At 41.7% G+C, this 18,155-nt stretch overlaps 1 protein-coding gene and 1 long non-coding RNA gene across 8 annotated transcripts in view; one reads left to right on the forward strand and one right to left on the reverse strand.

Annotated features, from left to right (window-relative positions):
* The window catches only part of hivep1 (HIVEP zinc finger 1), a 59,510-nt gene that overhangs the window by 29,190 nt on the left and 12,165 nt on the right, over positions 1-18,155 (forward strand). For 3 of the 6 annotated variants that reach the window (XM_071499860.1, XM_071499858.1, XM_071499859.1), the window contains exon 3: positions 17,083-17,136. In XM_071499860.1, coding sequence (XP_071355961.1) covers positions 17,083-17,136 — 54 coding nt within the window. Of the gene's footprint in view, positions 1-4,863; positions 5,322-15,203; positions 17,137-18,155 lie in introns of those variants that run through there. The other 3 variants (XM_071499857.1, XM_071499862.1, XM_071499861.1) reach the window with 2 other exon arrangements.
* The window catches only part of LOC139633855 (uncharacterized), a 73,438-nt gene continuing 60,610 nt past the window's right edge, over positions 5,328-18,155 (reverse strand). The window contains exons 3-4 of one of the 2 annotated variants that reach the window (XR_011693843.1): positions 14,987-15,204; positions 5,328-11,065 (exon numbers count right to left, since the gene is read on the reverse strand). This is a non-coding gene — a long non-coding RNA (uncharacterized lncRNA). Of the gene's footprint in view, positions 15,205-18,155 lie in introns of both variants that reach the window. The other variant, XR_011693842.1, reaches the window with a different exon arrangement.

Genomic DNA, 18,155 nt, shown 5'->3' on the forward strand with positions numbered 1-18,155 from the left:
AAAAATGCTGTGACGTCTTTTTCTTTGGATTCTCTGTAGCTTTAAATGTGTAGAAGTAACGATCATCAATCATCATGTCCAAACCAACCACCAGTAGACTTTGAATCCCATCACTTCCTTTGTGAAAATAATTTCCAGTTAAATACAACAATTTTACTCATGAGGGTTAGTTTACTCATCACGAGGAGCACTACTCCACCTGTGAGAAGAGCTGTATAATTTCCACAGTGAGTGTGGGTTAATGAAAAAGTACTGAGCTGCATTATTTGAAATGTAGGTTGGACCTTGACCCACACGAGCTACTAAACGTCCAGAGATCTCTGCCTCTGCTGCTGTTTGATTTTCTAAGTCTCCATCTTTACAAAGCACCAATATAAGACAAGTTCTCCTTTGAGTAAGATTTCAACAATGGATAAAACAAAATTCATGCAGCGTCTCATTTATTCTCCATTTTTTTCAGTTTTTATTAACAGTTTCAACTTGGTGCCGTGTTGTGTCTTCGGTCTGCTATCAAGATAAGAAAAGAGGATTTATTTAAATTTAATTAGAATGTGTTTCATGCCGTTGACATGCGTCACACGTTTCCATGAACAACACTTCACATACACTCAGAGCGATCAAAACAGCCCTCATTAACATCTCGGCTCCTCCCCCGAGGGCGAGCAGTGGGAGGCAGCGGATGGAGGAGAGCGGTGGTCGAGAGACGAGCCTTGTTTTGCAATCAACACAGCGAAAGGGAGGAGAAGGGAGGAGGGGGGAGAAAAGGGGGAAGGAGAAAGAGAATAGGTGAGAGCGAGCCAAGAATCAGGAGCTGAGTCTGCGACTGCTGTTTTGTAACATGATCAATGACCTCGAGTTCCCTCAGATCCTTGCTTCCTGTAAAGGCCCACCACCATTCGTTACTCTCGCCGTACTCAGCCTCATAAGCTCCAGATCTAATTAAGAGTCGCCTCCTTTCCTAGAAGGCTCGGCAGCTGTAATAGTCGTCTCTGCTCCTGTAGCGAGGATGGTGCTGTGATTAGATTCAGAGATACGAGAGCAACATCTGTCAACCGGATGAAACTTATTGGCCGGCGTCGTGTTAGATTCCTGTGATTGGGCTCGTGGTTGAGTCCCAGCCTCGGTCTGATGGCGAGTGGTCGTGTTCAGGCTTCTCTGGAAGTTTTTAATGTTTCCTAAAAAATAGGCCTCGGCAGTTACATCCTTTACCAAAGTAAAGGTACCACTACATTAATGTAAACATGCTCCATTGCAAAAGTCCAGTAGTGAAAACCCTACCAAAGTAAAAGTACATAAGTATGAACCAATGTACATAAAGTATCAAAATAACAGTATTTATTCCTTGTGATTGATAATGATTATATAATATTAGAATAATAATGCTGATGCATCGATGTGTATGCGGGATTTTACTGTTGTAGTTAAAGTGGAGGGAGTTTGAACTACTTCATACTTTAGACCTGTGGTTCTCAACTTAGGGGTCAAAAAGGGGTCACAAGATAAATTTGAGGGATCGTGAAAAGTCAAAAGGAGAAGAAAGAGGAACTAAGTTGTGCTACATTTATCTGTTTTCATTTTTCTGTCCCTTGCTCTTTTGCTTTTTGTGACATATTGGATAATTTGAACTCATTGAAATGAAACCATGTGAGAAGAGTAGAGGGGAAACATTTGCTAACAATTCTAACACATCTGAAATGTGACCTGAGTAGTCACAGCTTTTTTCTTTTTGGTCACAAACCAAGGTTGGAAACCACTGGTTTAATTTTTAACAGGGTTGTATTTTAGAATTTTCTCTTATGTTTTTCTTTAATTTTTAATTTGAAAAGTAAAAAGCTGCAGATAAATGGAGCAGAGTAAAAAATATTTAGCTCTGAAGTGAAGTGGAGTAGAAGCATAAAGTCGTAGAACATGAAAATACTCAACTCAGACCTGTACCTGAGTGAACTCAGTGGACTCACATTAGTGACCACAACAATATGTTTCTAATAAAAGTTGAGGAGAATTTGCTCATTTCTCACACAACAAAATGAACATCTGAGTGCAGCCTTCGTCTGCGTTGAAGTTATGAGATGAAGCCAAGTGAGACGAGCGTCAGGATGGGAGCTTTGTGAACAGAGAAATAGACGACGATAGTGTCGAACTGTGCGACTGAGTTTTGTTATTCATCAGCCCCCCTCCCCCTGTGGTTTTGGATTGGTTTCAGTTCGGTATTCAGAGTATGAAGGAGTCAGAGTGGGCGGCTGGTTGTATGCACAGACGATAGGAAGTTTCTGGCAACAAATGCAGTTCAATTCATGACAGTCATTCAGCTTCATGACTGAAGCTGAATGACTGAGTGTTTGTGTGTGTGTGTGTGTGTGTGTGTGTAATTCTGATTACATGTGTGTTTGCAGACATCTTTAACCTAATGGACACCCGGTACACAGAGGGCAGGGTATTAGAGGTTACTAGCTGGATTACTTCATTCAGGCTCTGTTGCATTATCACCAGCTCAGCTGTCATTAACTCCGATGTTCCCACAGGGATGAGGCAGTGTGTCCTCCACTGCTCTCCTCGCTCTCTGCAGACACACACACACTGACATGGGCCAGTGTTTGCAGAGTGATCCCTCTTCAGGTCATTTTTAAGAACAGGAGAGATTCAGCGTTAAGCCATCTGAGTGAGTCAGTGCTTATTTTTGTTTGCAAGTCACCAACACCAACTTTACGCTGTTGCTTTGGTCGACATAATTACAGAGCTCGATGTTGATCCTGGACTTTTTGCCTGTCAAGTGTTTATCTTCTGTGCCTCAGCAGTGACGCTGCAAAAAGTGCCCGGTCACAATGTTTGCTGTCTCTGTCCTGAGTAAATATTATCTGATTTTCAGAACCTCTTTTGTGGCAAAACTAAAACCATCAGAATTCCCCGTAACGACTGATCCAAAAATAAAGCAGAGGGAGCTTCCTTTTTTTTGCAGACCAGAGCACAGTACAGTGAGGTTAAACGTACAGCCAAGCGTCACTCAGGGAGACGCTTTTGTCATTTAACACTTGGTTAGTCATGTTTATGTAATACAGCAGCCTGCCTGCCCTGAGCGGGGTGAATCCCTTCCTTTAAATATCGACCACGGCCCTTTTTAAAAGCTCACAGTGAGCCCTCCCTCTGACCCTGCAGCTTTATCTCAGCCTGTCAGTGTCAACATCGGCCCGTCACTCACTCACTGTTTACCAGGCTCCGATCCTTTTTTAAGAGCTTCAGCTGAGAGGCAGTATTTCATATTGACTTTAAAAAAAAAACAAAACCCTCCCCAAGATCCTGCAGTTTTCCCAGCCACTTCCAGCGCCCACACACGGCCTTGGATGTCTCTTTTTTGGAGTTAAAAACAATATTGCTGCTGGGTATTTTTCCATGGATTCCCTCAGTTAAGATCGAGAACAGCAGTGGTTTGCTGTTTTTAAGACAAAGCAAGGGAAACTTTATTTATGTGGGACATTTAATGTGGTTTACATTAAATCAAGACAACCTGATAAGATCAAATTTAACTTACTTATGCAAAGATGGAAATTCATTTGTCAGAGGTGCAAAAAAATAAAAGCATCAAGGAAAGTAAAGGGAAATTAAAATCCACCTCCACCAAGTTTCTCATGTAATTTAAGACGTGTATGTATCAGCATGATTTGTCATGTATTGTGACTAATTTGATTGTGGTCCACTATCTCAATTCATCACTTATCTGATTTGGTGATTAAAATGTCAGAAAATAGCAACAAAAAAAAAAAAATGCCCAATTTAATTTCCTAGATTAAAACTGAAAGTTGCCTTTTTTAGCCCAACATCAGGGCAAAATTCAAAAATATTCAGTTGACTGACTGCAGGATCAGTTACTGTTTCGTATTTTTGCTTAAAAAAATGTACCCAGTAGTTCATAAAAAATATTTGGATATACCGTACATGTATACTGCACGTGTTTTTCCATGAGTTAGAAGGAGTAGAAATAATTTCAATATTTTTTCATAAAGGAATTAAACTCATTGTGGAGAAACAACATCCGACACAAATGTTAATTCACAGCAGCGTGTCTTTTAGTATCTTAAAACACATCTGGAGGGGATCTTTAAATGTTGAATGTTGCCTAAACACATGCATTTGCACTAAAACTTTCCCTGAATACAAGAGTCTGAAATTTGAATTTTGCCGGGAAATACTGATCAGAGAATAAAAGCACAAGATTATGAAAATGACCAGAGGTTCAATGCAAAGCATTTTTATAAACATTAAAACACGTCTGAAGGGGACCTGTTACAACAAGTGCACAAAAAGCAAACTGAAACTATACAACTGCAAACATAACACACAATCTCACGATTAAAAGGGAACTGAAAAAGAAGCAGTAGGATCAGATCAGGTTATAGAAATAAATTCATCCTCTGGTTAAACACCTCTGAGTCTTCTCCACCCGGGGAGTGAGCTGTTGGGCAACCAGTAGTTGGCAGGGCACATTAAATTCCTCCCCCTCAAACACAAACAGAAAGAGGGAGGGAGGCTGAGAGAAGGATCCCCTTGAGGGTGCCAAAACCGGTTTGAGTGACGTCACCGGCCTGCTCTGTTTGGGCAGGCCCTCCCCCCCCCCTCTTCCTGGGCCTTACAGGAATTCCCCTCCTCGTCACATTATTCTGAGGAAACCGCTGGCTACGCCCCGCACCACTGCACAGCCACAGCTGATAGGGTGGAAACGCAGACTTGTGACTGCTTGTGTTGACACAGGAGTATGTGTGCACTTGTTGTTTTTTCTCAACCTGAACAAAAGGAGTCGCTGAGTGTTTGTTCCATGAAACATCAGCAGAGTCCCGGGTAAGCAGCGAACATTTTGTCCTATAGACTATTGTGAAACACTTAACCAACAAGCACAAACAGAGATGCTGCATGATTTTCTGTCATAAAGCGACTGTCCTGTGCTGAATGGGACCCTGAGGTCAGAGGTGTGTGTGTTTGTGTTCGTGTGTGTGTTTATTTTTTGTGTCTGGGTTGTGAAGAGCCGAGTGCTACGAAGAGCCACCGTCCACAGTTACATCTCTGCTCGCGTCAGACTGAATGTGACAGCTCTCGTCAACGTAAACGGCACAGACAGGAAGCAGTCAGTGGGCTGTCACTCAGCCGTGGCACCACGGTAACCAACAACAAGTGGGCAGGGGGACAGGCGAGCCTGAGGAGCCACACTATGATGTGAATTTTTTTTTTTTTTTACTGTTGTTAGTAGTTCAATGGAAAGCAGGTCTGCTTTCTGTTTTGATCTGACAGGCCCTGCGGGACACCAGGCAGCTCTGTAGAAAACACACTGATGTGTAAGTCCTGAGTTTTTATTTGTCTTAAAGTTTTATTTTTTAATTATTACCATTAAGCTCCTGTGACCTGCAAACGTCTCCTAAATAAATGTTGTATCTGTTAGGTGTTTAACTTGTGTGCAGAGAGGCAACTAAACCACCTGAGCAAAGTGTTTATTAACTAATGTTATGACTTAAACTAACAATTATTTTCATTATCAGGTCCTATGCAAAGTATTTTCTCAATTATTTGATTAATTGTTAATTAATTGTTTGACCTAAGTTTTTTGAAGAAAAAGGTGCTTAGCTTGGATAAAGACTGGAGACAGAGGGAAGCTGTTAGCCTGGCTCTGCCTAAATCCACCCAGCAGCACCTCTGACGCTCACTAATTAACATGTTATATCTTGTTTGTTTAGACCAGACAAATACCAAGGTGTAAAAAGGACTGTTTGCTCTCTAATGTGTCCAACTATTTCTTTCTGGCAGCTGCCCCTGATCAAGAAAGTCTGACAAACTAACAAGATGCAACATGTTCATCAGTGGCAGAGCTGAGTTAGCCGTTTCCAGTCTTTATACTAAGCTAAGCTAACCAGCTGCATATTAAACAAACAGACATGAGAGTGATACCGATCCTTCTGCAAGGAAATGAATGAGGTATATTTCCAAAAGGTCAAACAGGTCCTTTTTAAAAAAGCTTCTCTTTTTTTGACGAAACATCCTAAATCGATCATATCACATGAACTTCATCAGCGGACGGAGTTTAACCAGTTGTCATAGATTTAATATTTTTTAAATCTCAGCAAATCCCTTTATTCTTTATTGTTTATTTTATATCTGCAGTTTATTGTGTTGTTTCATTATACAGATTATTCTGAACTTTAACTGTTTAATAATAAGCAACTTTAACAGGGTATCCAAACCACAATAAAACAAATAAATGTATCAACAACAATAAACACACTGTAAAAATAGTGGTTGAATATTCATAAAATAAAAAGCAAACAGATTTAAGTTTGGCTGCGATTGAAATCTTCAGAAAAGGAGCTTTTGTCACATTTAAGAGGCTGAAACCAACATTTATTCTTGTAATTTGATGATTGGTTGTACAACCAATCACAATCAACATATACGTATAATGTCCTGTCAGTACGTTATGGATTAGTTGATTGTTGACCCATGATTGCAACACATCATGGGTCTTTTTCAAGTCTGACCACTTCTTCTTTAGCTGACGCACAGAGCTCACTGTGCATTTGCTAAAAGTGTTTTCACACTGAAACGAGTGAAACGTGCTTCCTGTCTCATGAGGCCCGTCAAAGCGTTGTTTGACGACACACCGGCCACCAGTTGCCGAGTAAAGTGGAACCGCCGCCGCGGTGTTGCTTGTGTGTCAGAGCGCTGACAACCTGGGGGGGAATTTGAGACGCTGACTGGATGGAGGTTGATGTGCAGCTTGTTTTACTTCCAGTTTTTTTTTTTAGTGTCCGCAAAGAAAGAAGTGGGTGTTTGTGTACAGTCGAGGGCTCGCTGCTGAATTTCAATGACCGTTTCACATCTTATCTAGGTTAGGCTCAAACACTGACAGAAACCAAAAGTGAAAAGTAGCTCAGAGCTCAGTCTGGACTTGTTTTTACAGAACAGCAGCTCAGTGTTAGAGCTGAGACGAGGCGTCGAAAACTAATGGCCAACGTGGTCGTGTGCTGTAGTGCTGTACTTCAGTAAAAGTTTTACATACTTTACTTCGGTGTTTCCAGTTCATGCCACTTTCCACCTCTAATTTTTACTCTAAAGATTTTACATGCAGTGGTGAGAAATGAAACTGCCCAGCAGTGTGTAAAATTACTGCTGGAATGAGAAGTTTAAAATGTATTAGTCAATTAATTGATCATCAAAAATTAACCTGCAACTCTTGTTAAGTCTGATTAACTGATTAACTGTTTAAATTGTCTACTTTTCTTATTTATAATAATAATAATAATAATAATTTAAAAAAAAATTTGGGCCTGTGGGAATTTGTGATGGGCAGTTTTCACCTCTTGATAAATGGATCAAAGAAACAACAGATGAATCCATAATGAAAATAATCATTAGTTAGCTGCCTCCACATGAACAGACACAGGTAGACAGTTTGTGAAGCGCAGTGACCTGTGGCGCCTCCCTGAGGGAAGGAGCTGGAAGAGGAGGTGACGAGGAGGAGACGATCTTTACTTTAGAGAGTGTGGAGATTGATCTGAGGGGAGGGGGTCGCTGATGATTGTGTCAGTTTCTTCCAGTGTTTGACTGTCTGTGCCTGTGATGATGGACTCGATGGCAGCTGAGAGAACAAGGATATTTTTTTAAAGCTGCCTGAGGAAGTAGATTCATTGTTGAGCTTTTGCAGTGATGCGTTCAGTGTCAGTTTTCCACTTCAGGTCAATGTGTGTTCAGGGGAATAATGTAGTGATATAATGGTATAACAATCACTCTGGGGATTCTTCTGCATTAAATACTGTTACTGTTGATACTGTAAGTACAGGTTCCTCATAGTACTCACATACTTCATTGACATTTTCAGTGCAGACTCTTGTAATTTCACCAGTGCAGTATTAGTACTTTTACTTTTGTAAAATATTTGAATACTTCCTCCACCACTGGTGAGGATTTACAGCTTTTCTATTGTCTTCTATTGTGTGCACTTTTTTCTGACTGATCTGAGATTAAATCAGCTTGTGCTTTAAAGCAGGGGTCAGAAATGTGGTTCAGCCATGGACCATGTGTTGTTGTTTTTTTTCAGCATCATTCTTCATGTACGTCTTAAATATGTTTTAGTGATGTATCTGAGGGCAGAGGTCACTTTTCCATTAGGTTTGGGTTAACAGGAGTTACAGCTGCTTGTAATAATAGTCATTTGGCCAAAAATGACTCATACGCCTGAATGTGCTTTCTGTGTCACAGATCTAATGCATGTTATCCACACACAGTAAACAGTGGGCCTGCTTCATTTATGGCTCCTGAACGGAGGATAGTGAAATATATTATCAGTCTGTTGGTGACGCAGTTACATTTCAGTTGTGACCTGTAAAAGGCTAGAAATGCGACAATTACCCAGTAATTTGTTGAATAAAAGACAATAAGATTAGAGGACTAAGTTAAAGAGCCACAGAAATATCTCAAGACTCCTCAGACTGAAATTGTGACCCTCGGGTTGGGAGCCAAAATGATTAGTAAAAGTCAGGAGCCTGATCGATAATGACAGTAATTGTCAGCTGCAGACTGTATTCTGCGATTTATTTTACTACATCCTAAAACAGGCTTCACAGGCTTCACACCTTCCAGGATTTGCGACTGCGAGGGAAGGAAATCATTACTTGCTGTTTCTTGGCTCTGCGTTTCTGTATTGTGTTTGTGCTAGTCTGGCTCTTCCTCGTCTGTTTCGGTGCAGGCAGATTTTTGGGGGAAGGCTAAATGCGTGCCTGGTCTGAAAAAGATGGAAGAGGTAATATTCACATTCACGTTCATCCCCGCCTGCACTATTAAGCCCCCCCACACATGAACGCAAACACACACGCACTTCTCTACCCACCCAGTAGATTTCTCGTTATATCAATTTTTCACAAGGGTGCCCACGCAGTCCCAATAATCAGTGGCCTCCAGTCTGCTGCTTCTTCCACCTACAGCTTCCTGCGGGGGCAGCAGTGCTGTACAGATACCGCACCAAACCACTGTCTTTGTCTGTGCGTGTGTGTGTGTGTGCAGGAGGGAGAGTGTGATCAATATTTCATGTGTTGACTGGGTGTTTGCAGCTCCATCACAAATTATTGGGAGGATGGAGTAATAACTTCTCCTCTAATTACTGTTGTTGTAGAAAATGGAACAGGTAACTCGCACAAGTAAATCTCCATCTCTGTATTGTTCGTCCAGTGTGTGTGTGTGTGTGTGTGTGTGTGTGTGTGTGTGTGTGTGTGTGTGTGTGTGTGTGTGTGTTGCTCTGTGTACAAGATCTGCATCTCTCCCCCTTTACAGCCATACATTATTAAAAGGTGCCTGCCCCGAGCTGTGGTTAATGCCGTATTTTTTAACTCGTACCTGCTCCGGCTCTGTCATTTCCACTCAGCTGTTTCATGCCGCATATAAACAATCTCTCCCCAGTGGAGGGTGAAGCTCGGCTGCTGCCTCCCTCCATTGTGGGATGTTTAGCAGTCAGCAGCTGATCTCTGGGCTGCAGAGACAGCAGGACTCACTTCACTGCTTTGTTTTCTGCCGAGTGTTTTGAAAACTCCAAACCCCAACTGTCTCTCTTCATCTGTGCTGAGAGCTTGGTGTCATTTTTACATTTTAGTGTAAACACACATGATACTTGAGTTTCTGTTATTTAAGTTTTTTTTCAACACCTTAATTTAATGTTTTTCTATGAATGTTTCATTTAACAAAATCTCAATGGTTTAATTTTGTCTTAACACAAACAACAACATTAGAATTTGTCAATAAAATATTACAGTTTTACTTTTATCTGCAAAGTTTGATTCCGTGATAAAAGAATAAAACAAGATGACAAATCTGACAAGATGTTTTTTGGATTAAAATCTGAAACAATTAGTTGATTAAGTGATTTATTTAATGGCATATAATTAATCCCCAGTTATTCTTATACTTGATTAATAGTTCCAGTCATGGACAATTTGCTTTCCAGTTTCTTCAACATGAGGCTTTGCTGTTTTTGTCTCTTTTATGTTTTTAAACCTACTTTAAAATAGATTTTGTTTTTTGTGCTTTAGACAAAGTAAAATTTGCTTCAGGAAATTATAAGGGGCATTTTTCATTATTCACAGACTCTTTATAAATCAAACATTGAATCAGTTAAATGAGAAAATGATCAGCACATATGCAGATGATGACCGTGAAAATAACGTTCAGCCTGAAAAGAAACCAAAGTTGTTGAATGTTAATCAGGAGCTCAGATTAAAGAAAACCCAAAGATATTTAATTTACAATGATGTAAAACAGAGAAAAGAAACTGGAACCAAAAAATGTTCAGTTTGTTTCTCTTATAAAATCAGATTGACTATTACAATTGTTGACACTTTAATTAATTGCTTAAGCACTACTATGACACTTGGCACGAGTCTCGATACCCAGCTCTATCTGTGTGTCATCACTCTCTGTCTCCATCCTTCATCTTCCCTCCATCCTCTCTATCTCTGTCCCTTTATGTCGATTAGACTTGACAGAGCGAACCGCTCCAGCTCTCAGTCCGGCTAACGTGAGGAAGGAGAGGGAGGGAAGTCACTTTACGCTCTGAGCTGAGCTGAGCTGGCTGATGATGATAGACTGCAGGGTAATAGGACACACTCAGTATGGTGGGGGATTCCTCTGCTCTGCATCATCGTCCGTCCACGGTCGCTGAGGGAGAAATCAGTGTACTTCCTGTTGCACTCGCTCTCTTTAGTGAGGCTCCCAGTCTCAGCTCAGACTGGCTCATCTCCCTCAAGGCCGCCGGGAGTCTCTCTGTACGGGCGTGTCCGCGAAGATAAAGAATGTGTCAGACGCTGACAGTAACCTGTATGGCTGCTTATTGCATGGGTCAGCTGCTGAGGGCTGCAGAAACAATCCCTCCTCCACAGGCCGCAGGAAGAAAGCGGAGATAAGATCAAGATGTTTCTCTTAAAGCTCATACATCTCCCAGCTGTTGTTATGACGATCAGAGGAGGAGTTGTCCTTGTTTAATAATAGCGTTTTTTCTCATATGAAGCCTGATTGCAGTTTTTCAGCGAATGACTTAGATTCACTGTCAAAGAAAAAAAAAAAGATATTTCCTCTACATCTGTTATATAAAACTGTAATTACATGAAAGAACAAATTGGGTGTTTATCAAAGTTAACCTAGCTCAGGATTTGGCTACAAACTGCTTCTTTTCTGACAGCTGCTGTAGCTGGCAAGCTCTCAGCCTTTGTGTCGATTTATCCTTCTCTGATGAGAGTTAACTAATTTAAAACACTGCTAGGAAAAGGCATGCAGAGTAAAGCTGCAACAAACAATTAGTTCTTATTGATCTGCCAAACACCTGCTCGATTAATCAATTTATTTGGTCTCTAAAATGTCAGTAAAGAGAAAAAAAAACAAAACATGCCCATCCCAGTTTCCCAGACCCTGATATGACGTCTTCTGCACTTCAGATCCTCAAGAGATTGAATGTGCTGTTATGTAAGATGAAGAAAAGGAGTAAATCTTCATGTTAGATGTTGGAACCAGCTGATTTTTGGCATTTTTGCTTGACTGAGAAACCAAACAATAAATCTTTACATCGAAATTGCAGATTATTTTTCTGTTCATAAACTACTTCTTCCCTTCAGCTCTAATGTAGATGTAGATGATGGATTTCAGTTGGGCTTGAACTTAAAGGTTTTTTTCATTAACAATTAATCTGCCAATTATTTACTCACTTTTCCGACCAACTGTCGAAAGTCTAAAAATATTAACTTCATGATCACAAAAGACCAATTAATTAGTGATTACTTGGAGCTGGAGAATATGTGGTATTTTTGCCTTAAACAGTTGGTAAATGATTAAAATACTGTAGTTGTTGATTCATTTTCTGTTGCTCGACTGACGGATTAATCAACTTATCGTTTCAGCTCTGTTTAGGTTTCCGTCTGTGTTTACTGGCTGTTTTTGTTGACTTGGAAAATGTCTTTATTAGTGGCATCAGTCAGTGTGAGGGTGTGTTTGATGTGTGCGTGTGTTTGCACAGAGCCGGGTGGGTACGGCAGGCTGGTGGAGGTGCTCAAGTTACATAATCTCCATCTCCCTCCCGCACAGTGAAAAGGAGGCAGGGGGCAGCTGCCGATTCCCATCTCGTCATCTTCAGCCTGCTGAGGCATCTCTCCTCCTCCTCTCACTTCTCCTTTCCTCCTCTCCATCCCCTCCTCTACTAGTTCTTCTCTCATTTCCTATTTTTCCCTCTATTCTCCTCTTCCTACTCCTCTCCTCTGTTGTCTCTTTGCCTGGTTTCTTCCTCCTTTTCCTCACCTCTCCCTGGTCTTCTGTTCTCCTCTTTCTCTCCTTCTCCCTTTCCTTTCCTCCTCTCCTCTTCCTCTGCTTCTCCCCTCTCCTATCGCTTCTCCTCTTCAACCACCCTTCTGCCCGCCCCCCCCCCCCCCCAAACTCCTCTTCCTCCTCTCAGCTTTTATCTACACTGTGCAGTCCACATCCAGCTGGCAGTGCACCCACCCCTCTGTCACCAGACACCGTCCTGCTATCATCCGAGCATCAAACCCATCTGAACTGTTGTATCAGAACATCCATCACCACGAGTACGAGCTCGCTCTGCACTAACGGGAGAATGACTTTAACACCGTGCTGTTTGTCCTAATACATGAAATATGGTGATAAAGTGACTCGCTCTTCACTCATCCACTGCGGCTCTCGGATCCTTCTTGCTGGTGGACGCCCATCTGCCCACACACTGTGGTCCACTGGCATTGTTCAGGCTTGTTGCCGGTATACTGGCGTACTGTTTCGCATACTGATGACACCTCAACCCTCACAGATGCTGTTTTTGCAAAACAACCCCCCCTTCAAACACACATCTTTGATGCTCGCAGGAAAAGCTGAAGCCAAGCCGCCGGGGCCATCTGAAACACGTGAACGCAGTGCATATGGCTGTCATGAAAAGCTGCCACTGTGCCGTTGATGGCCGCCATTTGGCATGGTGAGGCCCAGCAGGGCAGGCTGTTGAGCAAAATATGAATGGGTTACAAGCTGGCAGCGAGGGGAGGAGGGAGTGTGGAGCCCGCTGGTTATTTGTTGGCCAACAGGCAGAGGGGGCTCTCAGGGGGAATCCAGCCCCAGGAAGATGCAGTTGTGCTGCTGCTCGATGTGTCTGCTGAAGTCGCCTCTTTCTGTAATGTAATATAGTTATTCATGAAACAGGCGGGGGTCCACTTCCACACTGAAGATTGGTTTATTAGGTCCGTGGTCCAGAGGCGAGTTGGTGCTGTAGCTCATCAGCATGTCTTTGGATCTGCAGCTATTAACTGATTATTAACCTTCAAGCGCCTTAATGAAGCGTGGATGGGCTTCCCCTCCCACTGTGCAACCCCCTGGCCACAGCTCATGGGTTGTAGACTCTCATCAGGTGGGTGTAGGGATTCAAATGTGAGCACGTTTTCTGTGCCATGACGTCACTTTGGCCCTCGGGGCTCAAGTAATCACATTTCCCACTCAGCCTAGGTTAGTACAGAGAGAGGAGTGGGCTGGAGGATGTGGGGAGGGTGGAGGTGGGGGTTGCAGGGTTGTCATGACAGCGACCAGCAAGGAGACCGAGTCCCTCGCCAACAAACTCCTGCCTAACTGACATGCACCCGCCCACTCTGGCCCCTCCCAGCCCTATCATCCTTTGATGTCATGCTGCATAGATCAAAGATCACGAGTCGGCCACCTCGAGAACGAAGACGAACTCGATCATTTCACTGCCGTCCTGTTGTCTGTTTGAAGGTTATCAAGCATTAGTGTATTAGCAGCATTATTGGAGGGAGGGGGAGGGGGGAGGGGGAGTAACTAAACAAGACAAGTGATACATCCTTTAACAGCACGTGGTAGTTGTCAGGTGTAGATGATGTGATAGTACTACCACATGTTTGAGTAACATTATCAGAGAGCACTGATTCATATTTCACTAAATAATTAAAGCCAGTCAGACGCTGCACATGCTTTTTACTTAAGCAAGTAGCTCCATGTTTTCAGAGTCTTGGCAGCTGTAACTCAAACAGAATTAGAGTGCGACTTGTCTGCAGTTTGTACAGTACACTGATCTTAGGAAGGAGTCTGAACATCCTACAAATGACACATTTTCTCTGTTTTGCTTAAGACCACACTTGTAAACAGTTTAGTTATAACTGGAGCCTTACGACTGTTTTCTCTGCCTGCCCTCGAATTTCGTGGTCATGCTCCACAACGTGCTCTGGTTTTCATCACCGGCAACATGCAACATCTGTGTACATTCCTTTTATTGTTTTGCCGTGGTTACAGGACAGTTGCGCAGATTTCAGATGACATGATGAATGTCTCGAAGCCCTGTAGTGAAACATGCAGCCGTCATCCCGACCACCTCGGCAACCCCAACAGCCATAATGAGGGAAATATGAACGGGCCTGTAATCATTCCCTGCTGTCTTAATAATTCAGGCCCTGGGGATGGAAATTTTTTTTTTTTGTCCTTTTTGAGGGTAACGCCGCCTTGTCCCTTTCCACTAATTTGGGCTGGTGTTTCCTGTTCTTTTTCCATGCTTCAGAGCTTGACTTCATGGGTGTCATTCAGCCCAAGGGGTCTTGTTTGTGGCTTGTTATGTAAGAAGTGCAATCTGATCTATAATAGCTTACACTCTGCTCTTCTACCATACACAACCACTAATAAGATTTTTGTTGGGCAGTAATCACTTACGCCTGGGTTTGCCTGTGCGGTCTAATACAAGACATATGTATCAAGCTGTGCGAACAATGAAGCATACGCTAACTAAAATCTACCTCCAAAGCTTCTTACCACTAAAATAAGCATTTATTATCTCAAATTGGTTTGCAGCAACATGGCCATTTACTCGAGGAAGCCGCAAGGTTGAGCCGTGGTAACCACGGCTCTGAGGGAAGCTTCGGGATCCTCTCTGTTTGGAGAAATACCATGGCAGTGTTGTTGCCAGGAAAACAAAGCCTACCTGATTCCTTTGTTGGATGGCGATGGCGTTCATATGTAAATAGACCAGAGACAAACACACATTTCTCTCTTCCCTCTCTGTCAAAGACCTGCACATAAACAAACACTCTGCCCTCTCCTCATGTGCCTCGGTTGCTGTGTTTCTGCTGGCAGGGTGCCTTTGTTTTGCTCCACGGCAGCACAGGGGTGGGGATGCATTATGTAATCTGTGGCGTGTGCCTGGGATATAGAGAAACAGAGAGAGAGATGGAGAAGGGTGTGACTATAGTAGCGCACACACACACACAGAGATGATGACATAATCTACTGACCTCCTCTGTGCCCTCCTCATGTCCGCCCCCTCCTCTGAGTATTCCCGGCATCGCACTCTAATTTTGGGAACCACAGAAGAACATCCTATTTCACCCTCGATTAACGTTTGTTCAATCTAGGACAAAATTGTTACCACTGGTCCTCGAGGACTCGTCTTGCACTCCAATGTCATGTGCAGGGCACAGAAGCCACAGCGGGTTTTTCCATCTAGTTTCCATGGTCATGGGAGGCAGAAACATGCTGTAGCAGTGCCAGGCTTCTCTAGTAATCACCCGTTTCCCTCTGTGGTTAATGTGAGCATGCTGCATGTGCACTTGTACTTTGTGCAACTATGTTGAAAGTTCCTTATTTTATTTTTGTTTTTTTTTAAGAAATACGTCATTTTCGCACAGATTTTATGTCTCTGTTCACCTTTACATTTCTGTTTCCTGCTATAAGAAGAAATTGATTATTGTAGTTTACAGTAAAAAATGCTGTTGGTATAACACCTGCAAATAGGAATTTATTTCCACATAATCTCTGCTGAAGAACCATTTAATTTGCTTTAATTTAATTTGAGACTTTTATTTAGATAGGAGGTGAGCTAAACATGTAAAATGTGAAATATGTCTACAAAACAACAGAAATCAGCATGAATGAAGAATAAAGTTTCCAGTAATACATAAATAAGTAATAAGTATTCACTAAGGTGTAAATGGAGTAACCTCTCTGGTAATTCATCTGGAGGTCAATAAAAAAACTCAAGACACAGAACTAATTGAACTAACTAAAGTAACTGTCTCTGTTTTTTCTGTGATTAGAACCAAACTACATGGATCTTTTCCAGGAGACATTCAAGAAATCATTGGGAAATAGCAGACATGTAAAATGAAGCATTACAAAACTGTCTTGTGGTGAGCACAGCCAGAAAATGCTTCACATAATAGAAAGTGAAAAGAAAAATAGGGAAAATTACAAAATAGCTGATGACGGTGAAGCAGATCTCCTCAGAGAAATGGGGAAAAAAAACTTTTAAACTAGACTTTGTATTTTAAATATAATTTGTCTACTCTGATTTTCTCCAGATTATATTATAAATTTTATAAACCTGCTGTTTTAAGTTTGAGTTGCTTAAGCTGATTGTTATTACTCAGTCACGATGCTTCCTCCCTCCCTCAGACCTGCAGTAGAGACCCTGCAGGAGAACAGAGGGTTTACGTCCTCTCTCTGCCTCTGTTCCTCTGTGTATAACTCATTCATGCCATGTTGAGCCTGCGTATGTAATTGATATTGATTACAGTAACACAGAGTCAGTCACCTCCCACACATCCATACGGTTCACACACAAACAGGTTCCACACCTGCTGCATTGTGGGTGATGATTGTGACGTATAGAGGGTCTGAGTGGAATGAGTTTGTCTTCACTGAGGGCTGTAAATGGCATTTGAATACGCAAATATCTCATTGTGTGTTAGAATGAACCCACCAGACCGACTTGCTTACAAACTTAACCTGTATATACACCATATAAGTGGGTGTGCTTGTGTGGTTGTGTTATTGTGTGTGCACACAGGCATGCCCCCTTCATGATTACGCTAGTTTCCATAATGGAACAGTGCGCTCTCAGCTTTGGAAGAATATCTGGTTCTCATTTTGAAAGACCTTCATCCTGCTACAGCCGTGTGGGAAGCATCCCCAGTATCATTAGTTACATTCTCCACTGCCTTCACTGTGGAGCGGGAGCCTGTGTGCATCTGTGTGCTGCTGTTCTCCGTGCTGAAGATGGTTTCTGTTCTTGTGTTACAGATAAAATCGAAGAGGCACAGAAAGAGCTCAAAGACCCCAAAGACTCACAGAGAGGTAAGAGATATTTTATCAAGACTTTGGATTTAATGTCAGGACTTTGATTTATTTTTCAAAGAAGAAATGTGAGAAATGTTTTCCCTTTCATTTTATGTTTGTAGGAGAATTTTGGCTTTCTTATTCATCACCTGGTAGTTTATAGAGAATACAATGAATGATTTAACCTATGATAGATTCAAATGTAATTCATTGGTAAGGAATGTAAAGTGGTGCAGAAAACATTTACCATATGGTGGATTTATAATAGCATTTTCCTGTACATAATTGTACCCTAATTTAGCTCCATTATTGATTCACTTATTATGTCCTCAAGGAGTGGTATATTTACATGTAAGTGGAGTTAATAATAATATTTGGTTATTAGTTATTGAAACAGCAGTTGATGTGGAGCATCTGGACTTTTGCAGCAGCCATCACGCTTAATGATTCTGCTTCTGTAAAACTATTTGTAATTTAAAACTTTTACTTGGCTTCTACATTTCTTAGTGCATATTTACAATAGCAGGATTTTATATTAGAGGTTGCACAAAGTGTGTTTATAATATTTTGTTTCAGCACTGACCTTTGATAATCTTAAAGTCACATTTTGTGGCTGAAATTTGGAGACAAATTTTAATGAGACAGTTAAATATTTAGCAACTGTTTCCTCAAATTTTAATTTGGTGGATATGCAGTAATCTTAACATACAGAGAACACTGTACACTGCATTGTCACTACAGTAATGGCATCATTATACACACAAGGATAATTTTATTTTGTTGTTATGTAACTACATTCAAGCAGAAAATCCAGTTTGGTTAAACCCAGGCAGCTTCGTGGCGTCTGTTTAAGCTATGCCTGAGAATGAATCAGCTGAGCTCACCTCATCACAACATTACCCTTTGAAAAAAACACCCAGCTTATTTGCAGGACATGTAAGCTTTGATTGTATCAGCCATTGTAAATAAGACTGGGTGGAGACACTTCATGGTATTTAAAATGAGGAAAATAATATCAAGTTGAGCTGCTGGTTCAT

The sequence above is a fragment of the Trachinotus anak genome, unplaced genomic scaffold, assembly GCF_046630095.1.
Source record: "Trachinotus anak isolate AG129_WGS33_773 ecotype Australia unplaced genomic scaffold, CSIRO_AGI_Tana_v1 ptg000016l, whole genome shotgun sequence".
Classification (NCBI taxonomy): Eukaryota; Metazoa; Chordata; class Actinopteri; order Carangiformes; family Carangidae; genus Trachinotus; species Trachinotus anak.